Below are 13658 nucleotides of genomic sequence, written 5' to 3'. Positions count from 1 at the left end.
TTCCTAGGAGAATTTCCCTAAAGAGAATTCATTCCAATATGACCCCAGTACAGGACATTTTCTTTATTTATGGAATATTAACAATATCGTTAACACAATTTCCTTATTTTTGCATAAAGCTGTTATTATATTTGCTTGTCCACAATCTGCTTGTACAGTGTCATTTTTTAAATAAACATTTTTAGAGCAGTGTAAGTGTACATAGGAAAAAAGAGCACAAATGAAAAGGTTTGCTCTTGGTGAATTGTCACAAAGTGAACTAATCTGTGTAACCAACATCATGATCAAAAAAAGGACCCTTGCCCAGCTCCTCAGAAGATCCACTGTTCTCCTTTCCAGGAATATTCTGTCTTCCTCAAAGGCAACCACTATCCTGGCTGCTTTGAATTTTAAAAATAATTTAAGGGGCCAGCAGGTTGTGTTGTGAGTGGTAATGTTCTAGACTCCCACATGGCTGACTGGTTCAATTCCTATATCCAGTGGCTTGTTTCTTCACCTTTTCTTTCTCTCTCTCTCTCTCTCTCTCTCTCTCTCTCTCTCTCGCAAATGTGCCCTTTAGAAAATTAAAAACTAATGATGATAAATACAGTTAAATGAATAACTAATTCCTAAAAACTTAAAAATGATAATTTAAAATAATTATTGTAATCTTTCAACAGAAATAAATATACAAGTACCAAATTATTTATCTCTGTTGCATTTTTTTTCCAGAGATATTTTTGCTATAGGGCTTGGGAGCTCACCAGACACACAGAGAAAGACAGAGAGAGAGAAAGTGAGAAATCATCATCTTCAGGGAGTTGGCTACGCTTCAATCCCTTTTCTTTCATTCTCCTCTTGGGAAGGTGGGTATGTACACACACATACCCAGCATGAGTTTCAAGCTACCAGGTCTGAGACTCGAACCACGATCAGCTATGTGGGAGTCCAGCACCGTCACCACTACACTATCTGCTGGTCCCTCTCCATCGAATATTGATGTGCTTTGTCTTGTTTCTGTTTTCAACAAGGCTAATTTCCACATCATATCTTATATCCTGAGATTGATAGACCCAGATAGCATAAGTTAATTTCATCAGCCCCAGAACTACACACTTTTGTGAGGCCTCAAAGATCTCTGGAAAGGGCTGCATTCCACAAATAGATGTGACCCCTAATGTTCTCTACTCCCTAATGTTTACCTAATCTCCTTTCTGAGTGTGGGCTCCCCAGGGACTTCTACTGATAGAATACACAAAATAATATGATGTCACCACTGAAATTGGGTTGTAACTTATCTTGCTCACTCTTTTAGTGTTTTGCTTGCTCTGAGAAAGCTTTCAAGTTGTAAGCTGCCCTATGAAGATGCTCACATGACAACCAACTGGAGATAACATGTAGCCAGTAGCCAGCGAACAGCTGAGACTCTCAATCCAACAATCTGCAAAAGGACTGAATCCTACCAACAACCACATGTGAGAGTTTTGAAGCAGACATCTCCCAGTGGAGGAACGAATGCAGCCCAGCTGACCCTGTGATCACGGTCTTGTCAAAGGCTTAGAGGCAGGAATATCTGTCCAACCATACCCAGATTCCTCAAACTCAAAAACTCCAAAATAATAAATGTTGGTTCTTTTTTTAATTCTTTTTTTTTTTTTTTTGAGAGGTTTTTGCTATAGGGCGCGTGCGCTCACCAGACAGACAGAGAGAGACAGAGAGACAGAAAGCAGGAAATCACTCCCCGGGGGGATGGCCACGCCTCAATACCTTCTCCTCCATTCTCCTCTCGGGATCTTGGGCATGCATGCACACACGCCCGGCGTGAGTTTAAGCCACCGGGTCTGGGACTCGAACCACGGTCAACTACGTGGGAGTCCAGCGACATAGCCATTACGCTAACTGCTGGTCCCAAATGCTGGTTCTTTGAAATTGTTAAGCTTGGGGGATAATTTGTTACTTAGCACTAGGTAACTAATACATGGGGAGAAAACCAAAAGCTAGTGAATTTATCCACATTATGGGGAAAGTGGACAGAATAGCAGAGCTCACAGAGCCCCTTGTGGGTGGCAGAACCTCTGAATCATTTTACCAACCTAGGCTCTCAGTGGTCGAGTAGGGGAATAATTCTAAGTCTGTGGGACCATGGGAAGCCTGAGGTCACATTCTCCTGTGCACAGACCAGAACACCCATGCCACTCTTAGCCTACTCCCTGTTTCTCCTTACATGCACTGCAGTAAATCACCCAGTGATACATACTCCACTTCCTCAAATGCCCTACTTTCCTCTCCCTGATATTCTTCATCTCTCACTCACAGGCCAGCTGTCAATAACTCTGAGATGTTATCCCCATTGCTCCCATTGGTCGCTTCTGTTCTCTGGCTACCCAAATACCCTGAGTACCCAGCTTGATACTTATTATGTTGTGCTTGCCATTTGTATTCTTCTCTGTCACCATTGCTGAGTGGAATCCACTCAATGGTCCCAATGCCCTGGCATAGTGCCTGGTACACAGAAAGATTCAGGGACTCTCCAGTCAATGAACATTGTATTCATTCACTTTAGCCATCACAAATGAAAAGGACTACAAAATCCCAACATGCTAAGGCCTATTTCATGGAATGACCAGAATAGAACTATCTCTCATCACTAAATAGTAGAGAATTCTCACGCATCTGTGTTTTCTTTGTGTAATGAAAATGCACTCTTCATTTTATTTCCCAGCCTCATTTGTGTGACCTTTTAGGGTGCTTAGATCTAATGACTAACTGGGATGTCTGACTGCCAGTCATTCAGCCATTTCTTTGTAGGCTTGTCCTTTTGATTGCTGGTATTTTTTCCTGGAAAGGGACTTAAATTCTTAATGCAAAACGATGTGTACACAATAGAATTAAATTGTAGGATCTATGAGAGTTTTCAGGATCTATAAATCTGCTAATTTAGGACTATTCTACAAAGTACCCTGGCCTCCTTTTATTCATGCTGAAATCCAAATGTGAAGGCAGGATGCTCTTTGTTATGAAGGACCATTTTAGTTTGGGAGGCCCTGAAATAGCTTCAGTACATCCTGTACACTGTCCCTTTTTTCCATTGTGAAAACATCTGCTGGTCCATTGCCACAATGCCATATTTCCCACTGCTCTACTGGTGGGACTCCTTGGCTGCAGAGACTACAGCTGACAGTCACAAAGTCTTTCCTGTCTCTGAAATCTAGAAACTTTGCTCTGGATTCAGGGGGAAAAGAAGGGCACCCCTTAATGAATCAGGTAGAAACCCAAGGTCTTATTACATTACTGTTTATTCTCACCAGCTGATGATCTCTGCCTCTAATCAACATTTATTAAGCCAGGGAGCATGCTAGATACAAGGGTTACAAAAACAAATTACACATGGTCCTTGTCATCAAGGACCTTGAAATTTAAAATTTGATATCAGAATGAACTTTGTAAAAATCAAGGCTTATTTCGGAAAACTGCCTTGGGCACTGTTACATGAATGTCCTAGAGCTTTCAAAAGGTCCACGACCATCTCATCTTACAAACATTGTTTGTAAAATACTTTGACTGCCTTCCCCTCCATCCACACAGATACATTCGGATTAGTATGAATCTCTGCAGAACCAGTCATTCTTTGCTTCACATTCACATACTTCATAGACAATCTGAATTTCTTTTACCTTTAATGTGCTATTCAAGGTTCGGATTTTGTGTAGTTTCTCATTTATGGATGGATTTTTGCACCGCTTAACAAAGGATTTTCTCAGCTCCTTTTTGGTTGAAGGTCGTCGGTCTCCAAGAGGAGATAGACTAGCTTGTTCTAACGATTTATACAGCTTCTCCATTTCATCATCTTCGGATGATTTTGTTTCTTCTATTAAAAAAAAAAAGTAGTAACAAAAAAATCAGTTAAAATCAAAGAAAGAACATTAGATATTATGGTCCTAAAAGTAAGCCCTGCCTTACTCCTTAATCCCTGATTTCTACCTTCCAGAACTATGAGGTGATCAATTCGTATTGTCTAAACCACTCAAGGTGTGGTACTTTGTTATTGCAAGATTTGTCCTGGCCTCTCTTCTAGCTTCTGGCAGCCTCTTGGTTTGTGGCAGCATTAGTCTAATATTCACATGGTGATTTCCCTGCGTGCTTATCTCTGTGTCCAAACTTCCTTTTATAGGAACACCAGGCATATAGAAATAAGGGTCACTCTATCATTCTTATCTCAACTAATTACATCTGCAAAAAGAAAACAATTTCCCAGTAAGGTAATGTTCTAAGGTACTAGGGGTTAAGACTTCAACATATGAATTTTGGAGGCATACAATTCAACCTTCAACATTCCACCTTCTTTCCACCAAAACATTCATGTCCTCCTAACATGCTAACTACATTCCCTCCAGCCTAACATCTCCAAAGGTTTTCACCCATTCCAACATCAACTCTAACATAAAAATCACACCCAAGTATCATCCAAGTCAGGCACTGGTGAGACTCAGAGATGATTCATCTTGGGGCAAAATTGCTCACCAACATTGAAGCTAAGGAACTAGGGAGAGTATGTGTTTCTAAAATGTAACAGTGGCACAGATCAAGCCTGAGAAAACTAATATGCACACTAAACTTTGAGAACCACTGACCTAGATGACCACTTATATCCTTCCCAGAGCTGACTTTTGAGAGAAGACTTTCATGGTCTATGGTTTTGAGCAGATAGTGATCATTCTTCTTCCTGCCACACAGACTCCTCTTCTTCTTTTTTTTTTTTTTTAAAGATTTTTGCCAGAGGGAACATGTACTCACCAGAGAGAGACAGAAAGAGGGAAGATGAGAAATTACCCCCAGGGGGAATAGCCGTGCCACAATTCCTCTCTTCCATTCATTTCTCGAAGTTTGGGCAGGCACACACATACACACACACACATACACAATATTATTTTCAAGATGCTTGGTCCAGAAATTGAACCATGGTTATCCATGTGGGAGTCCAGCACCTTAATCACCATACCATCAGCTGGCCCCCAGACTCTCCTTCTTAATTATACCTTGCCAGGTTCAGCCTATCTGATTCCAGTGAAGCAACTCCATCACAGGATCTGAGAAGACCACAGGGACTAAACTAAGCCAGTGGCAGTGCCATCTTGCCAGCCACAGCTATTGGTTTAGGATGAGTATGTATCTCAGGTCAGGCCAACTGGAATAGGAAGACTCAGTTCCAGAGCTTTGGTTTAGGATATCAGAAAATTGAACTTTCTTTTTTCTTAAACTGAATTCTGTGAGGATGTGAACCAGAAGCTTCTAGGAATCATTCCAAGATTCATGAGCATGAAGCCAGTTCATTGTGAGATATGGATCTTGATATGGATCTTGATCTAGCATTGGACATTAGAGCACTGTCAGCCTATAGAAGCCAATACATGACCTTTGTTGAGCTGCTCTAGAGTGTGGATTTAATTGTTTCCATCACATGCAACTTTACAGCCTCAAATGATACAGAAGCCACCCAAAGAAAATCTTCATCACTTGATATTTCTGTATTTTCTCACTAAGAAGTTCAGTCATTTGTTCTTTAATTTTTTGAACATAATCTTGCCAAAGGTACATGGTGAAATTTCTTTTTCTACCACATACTACTTAGTGTTTATGTTTCACTTCCTGTCCTATAAGGACAACCCTCTAAAACTTATAGCACTGAGGAACTAAAAAAAAAAAAAAAAGACTTCTACAAAGGGGAGAGAAAAAATATGTAGTAGTAATTCAGGAGCATCAAAATCATGCAAATTACATTTAACTTTAGTTTATTCCTCTAGATTAGAAATTTCTATGAAGAATTCATTCTCTCCCCTATGCCTCCCCACCACGTAAAAAAGTCAACACTAGTATTCTCAATACTCTTTTCTAAAATGGAGAACAGAGATGTTGGGCTAGTTTTGTAACTGTCTTAAATACTGGTCAGCACAACCTCTTTGTTCTGTACCAAAAGAGATTCCATAAAAAGAGAAAATACTTAAAATTACCTCTGAAGATAATCAGCTTTGGGGCTCAGGCTGCATCCAGACCGCAAAAATGGGTTTTGTCAATAACATGCACATGAAAAGATGTTCCATCTTAGTCTTTAGAAACATGCAAACTGAAACCACCACAAAATACCATTTAACACTCACTAGAGTGGTTACAATAAGATAGACAGTAATAAGTGTGGACAAAAAATTGGAACCCTCATGCATTGCTGGTGGGAACGTAAAATGAAGCTGCCACTTAGAAAACAGGTAGTTTTTCAAAATGTTAAACATAGCATCACCATCCACCCCAACAACTCTGCTCCTACATAAACACCCAAGAGGATCAAAAACATATATAGATATATTGTACATAAATGTCCGCAGCAGTACTATTTTTTTTTTGAGAGGTTTTTTGCTATAGGGCGCGTGCGCTCACCAGACAGAGAGAGACATAGAGAAAGAAAGCGAAAAATCATCCCCCCTGGGGATGGTGTGCATGCGTGCCCAAGATCTCCTCTCGGGATCTTGGGCACGCATGCACACGCGCCCGGCGTGAGATTTAAGCCACCAAGTCCGGGACGCGAACCATAGTCGACTACGTGGGAATTCAGCGACATAGCCATTACGCTACCTGCTGGTTCCCAACAGCAGTACTATTTATAACAGACAAGAGGTAGGAAGAGTCTAAATGTTTATCAATTACTGAACGAATAAACAAAATGTGGTATATGCATACAAGGAGATATTATTCAGGAATTAAAAGAAATAGAGTACTATACATCCACAATCCTATAACCTGGATGAACCCTGAAAACATCATGCTAAGGAAAAGAAACCATATATTGTATGAGTACTTTATAGGAAATGTCCAAAATACGTGACTCCAAAGAGAAAGTAGAATGATGGTGGCCTGAGGCTGGGAGGGAAATGAGAAAAGGAAAGACAGTTCATGTGCCCGGGTTCCCTTCTGTGGTGCCAAAAAGCTCTCCAACTAGATCGTGGCAATAGCTACACAATCTGAATATACTACAGACCACTGAACTGTTCTCTTTTGTGTGTAGATTTTACGATATGTGAATACATCTCAGCAAGGCTGTAAAAAAATGTTGGCTTTTATGAAATTGACATGATACTTGATAGCATTTACGCAGCAGAAATATAAAACATGATAATAATAACAGTTGTGAGGTTAAGCAGGAGACATTAGAAAGTCCTAAGAAAATTCAGTGGAAAGATATCTGGTTCTTAGAGGGGAGATTAGGATTGAAACTGGGACTTTTCAAACACACAAAGGCTTAGTAATTATATATGTCCTTTTTTGTTTGAGCTAGCTAGACAGGACTGTACTCTGAATAGAGTTTAATTATGTAACTTTCAATGCTGCAATATTTTTTAAATATTGATAATATATACTCAACAAACCTCAAGAAAAGAATAAAAAAGGCATATTACAAAGTAAAATAGAGTGACTTTATTAAATAGCATGACTTGACTGTTCTCCAGAGAGTGTGGTTGTGCTTCTAAGGTACTTGATTTTAAAAAAATTATTTTTGACTAGTTAATTTAGTTTGTAATTATGCCAGGGCAAAAAAAATGTGTCTGATTATATAAATATTAAATTGGCAAAAATACAAATTACTTTAGAATCATGTAATAATATAGAATAGAATATATTCTCTAAATGAAAATTTCTTTTTGGAAAATGTTTCTGTCATTTAATATTTTTATGGGAAAATATATGGTCTTCACAATACAGATTTCAGAGACTACCTTCTTAGCCCTCTTGGATTCTTTTCCCCAACTTACACTTTGGGGCATTAGCCATGACGTGTGTGTGTGTGTGTGTGGTGTGTTCCTCCAGCAAATAACTGGACTTTAACAAGCAGGTAGCACCTGTCGTGGTACTGAAAGTTAATATAGAATTTGCCTAAAATTGACACATGACTCATGCTTGGTACATGTGTGTGCGTATCCAAAATCCCAAGAGGAGAATGGAGGAGAAGGGATTGGAGCATGGCCATCCCCCCCAGGAGGGGGGTAATTTCCCGCTTTCTGTCTGAATGGAGAGTACATGCACCCTATAGCAAAAATCTCTCTTAAAATAAAAAAAGCAAGATTGGTATATGATGTTCAAAAAAAGAAAAAAAAGAACACTTTCTATATGAATTCACCGAGAATGAGATAATAGTAAGAAGCAATTTGTTCTGACAAAAACAAAACAATAAAGTTGTTGGAGAAAAAAAAGGAATACATGAAAAAAAGCAAACCACCACGTCAGTTCCTGCCTCTCAGTCATCCATCTTGCCCCAGAGGAAATCTGAAACTGAAGATGGTATGTCTGACCTCTAATAACCTGATTCCAGAATAAGACAATAAAATAACAAAAAGTGATATTATCAGTCAGGAAAACACCTTCCTGAGCTCTTTGGGTGTCATAATCAAAGAGATGTATAAAACATTCTTAAACACTCTGAGCACAAGCCAGTGACCAACCCAGTTCACAACCCAATCAGCTTTACTGTTTTTCACTAATGCTAATGGCAGGTGCCTGTCTTTCCAGGGCCATAAGATGAATATCAAGTAATAATGGAAGCAGGTAATAAATAGAACCACAGGACAAGTATGGGATTCAAAAGGTACAAATCCACAACTAAACATGACTTGTTTCTGGACCCAAAGCAGAGGTGAGAGTCCTTCTCAGATGCTGTACTAAAACCAGCACTGGCTTATTAACTCTTTGTTAAATAGTACCCTTGTATCTCAAAGAGCCTTGCCAGTCAACGTTTTAAAAAGCTCCCTTCCATTTTTTTATGTAAATGTTTTTTGAAATTATAATTTTATACTGGAAAGCATTAGAACATTCCTCTTATCTTACCTGATTAAAAGCAAGAAAAAAATAATAATAATTGGCAAAGACCACTCATCTGCCTCCCATGAGAAACAGAAGCCAAGTTCATTATTTCTACCTCCTCTATCTTCTGAAGCAAAATAAGTGAATTTTGTCTGACAGTCAACTGTTTCCGATGCAATTTTTATCCTTCCTCTCAAGTGTTTATTTTAGTCTTCCTACATAAGGTAGCAGGACTTTGATTCTCATAGACACATAAGGCTCGTTATAGTCTTTCTCATCTTGCCTCCCAAGTGCTTTGTCAAGAAAGATAGAAACTATTTTTATTTTATGGATGAGAAACATGAAGATTGGAAAAACAGGAAGTAATCTTTTCAAAAGGCAAATCAGTAATAGAGTTAAAAATAAAAGTTCAATTTCATACCCACAAGTCCATGTGCTTCTAGATGAGTCTTTTCAAACTTTAATAGACAAACAACCACCTACAGATCTTATCAAAATGCAAGTTTTGCCTCAGTCTGTCTATGATGGTACCAGGATTATACATATTTAACAGGCTCCTAGGTGACGCTGTAACTGCTGATCCATCAACCATATTTTGAGTAAAAAGGCTGGACTAACTGTTGGCAAGTTTTTAATGTAACATAAGCCTCAGCTCATTGGAAGAAAAAGGACCTGGAGTTCCAATGAGCAAGTCGATACTTGTTATAAAGCAGCACTTATTTTCTCTTGCTGTGTCTTAATTTAACCAAAAATTTTTTTAAAAAGGAAGAAAGAAAGAAGGGTGTGAAGGAGGAAAAAGGAAAGAAAATTTGCCTTTGCTCAAACTCCTTTGAGCTTTAAAAGCACAAAGCATAAGTAGCCCATACATACTGGGTTAGTAGAAATTTGACATAAATGTTGGTGACTCTTTACATCTATTACTCTAGTCCAGAGTGTGTCGAGGGGTCAGACTCGTAAATTTTTTACAAATTTAGGTCAGTTATCTAACTAGTTAAACTCTAAAAAGGGCTAATATGCTCTAGATAGATTATAGATAGGTGATAGATAGATGATAGATAGATAGATAGATAGATAGATAGATAGATAGATAGATAGATAGATAGATAGATAGATAGATAGATAGATAGATAGATAGATAGATAGATAGATAGATAGATAGATAGATAGATAGATAGATAGATAGATAGATAGATAGATAGATAGATAGATAGATAGATAGATAGATAGATAGATAGATAGATAGATAGATAGATAGATAGATAGATAGATAGATAGATAGATAGATAGATAGATAGATAGATAGATAGATAGATAGATAGATAGATAGATAGATAGATAGATAGATAGATAGATAGATAGATAGATAGATAGATAGATAGATAGATAGATAGATAGATAGATAGATAGATAGATAGATAGATAGATAGATAGATAGATAGATAGATAGATAGATAGATAGATAGATAGATAGATAGATAGATAGATAGATAGATAGATAGATAGATAGATAGATAGATAGATAGATAGATAGATAGATAGATAGATAGATAGATAGATAGATAGATAGATAGATAGATAGATAGATAGATAGATAGATAGATAGATAGATAGATAGATAGATAGATAGATAGATAGATAGATAGATAGATAGATAGATAGATAGATAGATAGATAGATAGATAGATAGATAGATAGATAGATAGATAGATAGATAGATAGATAGATAGATAGATAGATAGATAGATAGATAGATAGATAGATAGATAGATGATAGATAGATGATTGATAGACAGATAGATAGATAGATAGATAAAGATAGATGATAGATATCCATAGATATGTATATGTGTGTGAATATATAAACAACACCCTTCTTGTGACACTAGAAAATGAGAGAAAAGAGCATTTCTAAGTGCAAGTTAGAAGGTCACCCCTTCCAAGATAATGCCAGAAGAATCTGCTGCTCCCTTCTCTCTTGTGTCCCCAGCTTCCTGTCTGCTGCTGACAGGCCAGCAAGCTCCAGCAGGCCCAGAACTTGGCTGCCCAGAACACTGCATGTAGATCCTCTCTGCAAATGCTGTCTTTTCACCTTTGCCTCCCCCATTCTCTGATTTTTTATCTTTCTTTGTGATTTCTAGAATATAGCTGTTTATCTTCTATTTAAAGCACAAGGGCTTGCTGCAGGGGACAGGAAAGATACATATACTAAATTTGATAGCAATAATGGAAAACTTTTCTGAGATTAGAAAAGTTTAAATGATGTTCCATGGAAGATTATTTCCTCGACCTAAAACACTTGGAAAAGTTTGAGTGAAAACAGCATCTCCTATTTTGTGTGCAATATTTTAAATATTCCAGAATAAAAAGATCTGGGAAGGCACATATCCTAGAGAGGAAATGTCTCTGTGGTCATTTGGACATTTTGAATATCCTTTATGACTTTACAGATCTTAACTAATATAGCACCAGATGCCAACAATGGAAAGAATTTTACAGGATTTCTCTAATTTTGACAACTCTAGAACATAGGAAAAGACTTGAAATCATAATGACAGCATTAAATTATTTAACTAGGAAAAAAATCTAGAACTTGTTTTTTTTTTATTTGTTTGGTTGGTTGGTTTGGTTTGGTTTTTTTTTTAGATTTTTGCTCTAGGACACACGATTGCCAGAGAAAGACAGAAAGAGTGATGAGAAAAGTGATAAATCAACCCCCAGGGGGATGGCTACACCACAATGTTTTCTCCTCCATTTTCCTCCTAGAATTTTAGGCATGCACACACAAAAGCCCAGCATGAATTTCAAGCTGCCAAGTCCTGGACTCAAACCATGGTCAGCCATGTGGAAATTCAATACTTTAACCACCATGCCACCTGCAAGCCCACTGGAAAACTCCTTTTAACAGTAAGAACACTGCTGATGAGCAACCTTAGGACAGTATAATATGGGAATCTCCTGTTTCTGCTGCTGTTGGAGGAGACAGTTGTCAAGTGCTGTGTTTTTACTGTGACAAGTACTGTGGTAGCTGTGAGAGCCGCATTATATATTATCTCATTATCTTTTAATAATCCTATGAGGAAAGTATGATCAACCCTGATATAAAGGAGATGCCATCAGGGGCCAGAATGTGGTGCAGTGGTAAAACGCAATACTCTGTGGTGCAGAGGTTAACCCACGTCCAGACACATCACTGAGTACACTGGATATGCATGTGCCCATGATCCAGGGCTGGCTGAGGCTGGGGTAAATCCAGGCATCTATCACCCCAGGTTAGGGAGATGTCTGTCTGTCTCTGTCTTTCTCACTCATGGAAGAAATAAATACATAAACTTCAAAAATATAATAAAGGAGAGGATATCAAGACTGAGAAAAATTCAAAACTTTACCAAGGTCACAAAGAGATCATTCTAAGTAATAAATTTAAAGCTCATTTCTTAAATACTGTGCTACACTGTAAATATGTTTAATGCAGTTTCTTTTGAATACAGCTCAATAAAGACTACATATTTCAAATCAACCAATATGTCATTGTGGAGATGGTAGCTGACCAGACTGGACTGGCCAGGGATCCGATCCCTGTTCCCACTACTCTGTCTTTAAAGGGAAAAACCCTCACCCAGAGCCTCTGGTGCTGAGCTGCGTGGGTTTTGTACCTCTAACTCTGTTCCCACAAGACCTCAGGGTACCCTACCCTAGTATAGGACATTCATAAACTGGCCAACAACATGAAACTCACTCAAATAATTAGATTCTATGCTTGGAAACTTGAACTGGATACTTAGGATAATGAACCCATTTGAATCAGGAGCAGAAGACTTGTGTATACCACACACACGACACAATAGCGGCCATGTACACAACAAGAGAAAGGTGAGAGGACAGTACTTGGAAAAGAGATGATTTTTTTTTTTTTTTAAAGACAGAAGGGAAAAGAAATTTTATGCGAGAAAAATCCTATTAAGAGAAATACATATCGGGGCCGGCAGGTGGTATGGTGTTTAAGGGCACTGGACTCCCACATGGCCAATCACAGTTTGAGTCCTGGACCTGGCAGCTTGCTTTCTCACTTTCCTCTCTCTCTGTCTCTCTCTGTCCCTATCTGATTTAATTAAAATAGAATAAATAAAGTTAAATAAAATAATTCTTTAAAAAAGAGAAATACATATTTGCACTCTATGACAAAAACGGAAAGATCTGAAGCTATGATAGTGAGAGCATAAGTGTGGCTACCAGAAACTGTGAGCAAAGAGAGTAGACGTAGAGAGTGGGTGGTGAGGGTGGGAGTGAGATACAAAGGGAAGAAACATTTTTTTTTCTTTTTTTGAGAGTTTTTTTTTTGCTATAGGGCGTGTGCGCTCGCCAGACAGACAGAAAGAGACATTGAGACAGAAAGCGAGAAATCACCCCCCAAGGGGGATGGTCACGCCGCAATCCCTTCTCCATTTTCCTCTCGGGATCTTGGGCACGTACACACACGCGCCCAGCATGAGTTCTAAGCCACCGGGTCCAGGACGCGAACCATGGTCGACTACATGGGAATCCAGCGACATAGCCATTACACTAACTGCTGGTTCCCAAAGGGAAGAAACACTTAACAGGCAAATAAATGTCAAGTTCTCTGTTGAAAAATATGTTGTATACACCATGATGGAAATTTTATGTAAAATTAATCTGTAAATAATAAAAATAATAAATACATTTTTTAAAATTAAAAAAAAGAGAGAGAAGACAGGGAGAACACCCTATGTAAAGCTAGTATTTTTCCCTTGTATTCTTGTGAGTCTGAGTGAAGAGTAGTTTCACTTGATTTTGTTCCTTTATCTCTCTTTGTTTTA

At 38.2% G+C, this 13658-nt stretch overlaps 1 protein-coding gene across 4 annotated transcripts in view; it reads right to left on the bottom strand.

Annotated features, from left to right (window-relative positions):
• The window catches only part of IPCEF1 (interaction protein for cytohesin exchange factors 1), a 208873-nt gene that overhangs the window by 10031 nt on the left and 185184 nt on the right, over positions 1 to 13658 (bottom strand). For all 4 annotated transcript variants that reach the window (XM_027769832.1, XM_006139988.3, XM_027769838.1 and 1 more), the window contains one exon: positions 3654 to 3847. In XM_027769832.1, coding sequence (XP_027625633.1) covers positions 3654 to 3847 — 194 coding nt within the window. The remainder of the gene's footprint in view (positions 1 to 3653; positions 3848 to 13658) is intronic.

This window comes from Tupaia chinensis, unplaced genomic scaffold, assembly GCF_000334495.1.
Source record: "Tupaia chinensis unplaced genomic scaffold, TupChi_1.0 Scaffold000014_1, whole genome shotgun sequence".
Taxonomy (NCBI): domain Eukaryota; kingdom Metazoa; phylum Chordata; class Mammalia; order Scandentia; family Tupaiidae; genus Tupaia; species Tupaia belangeri.
This window is presented reverse-complemented; position numbering and strand designations above follow the sequence as displayed.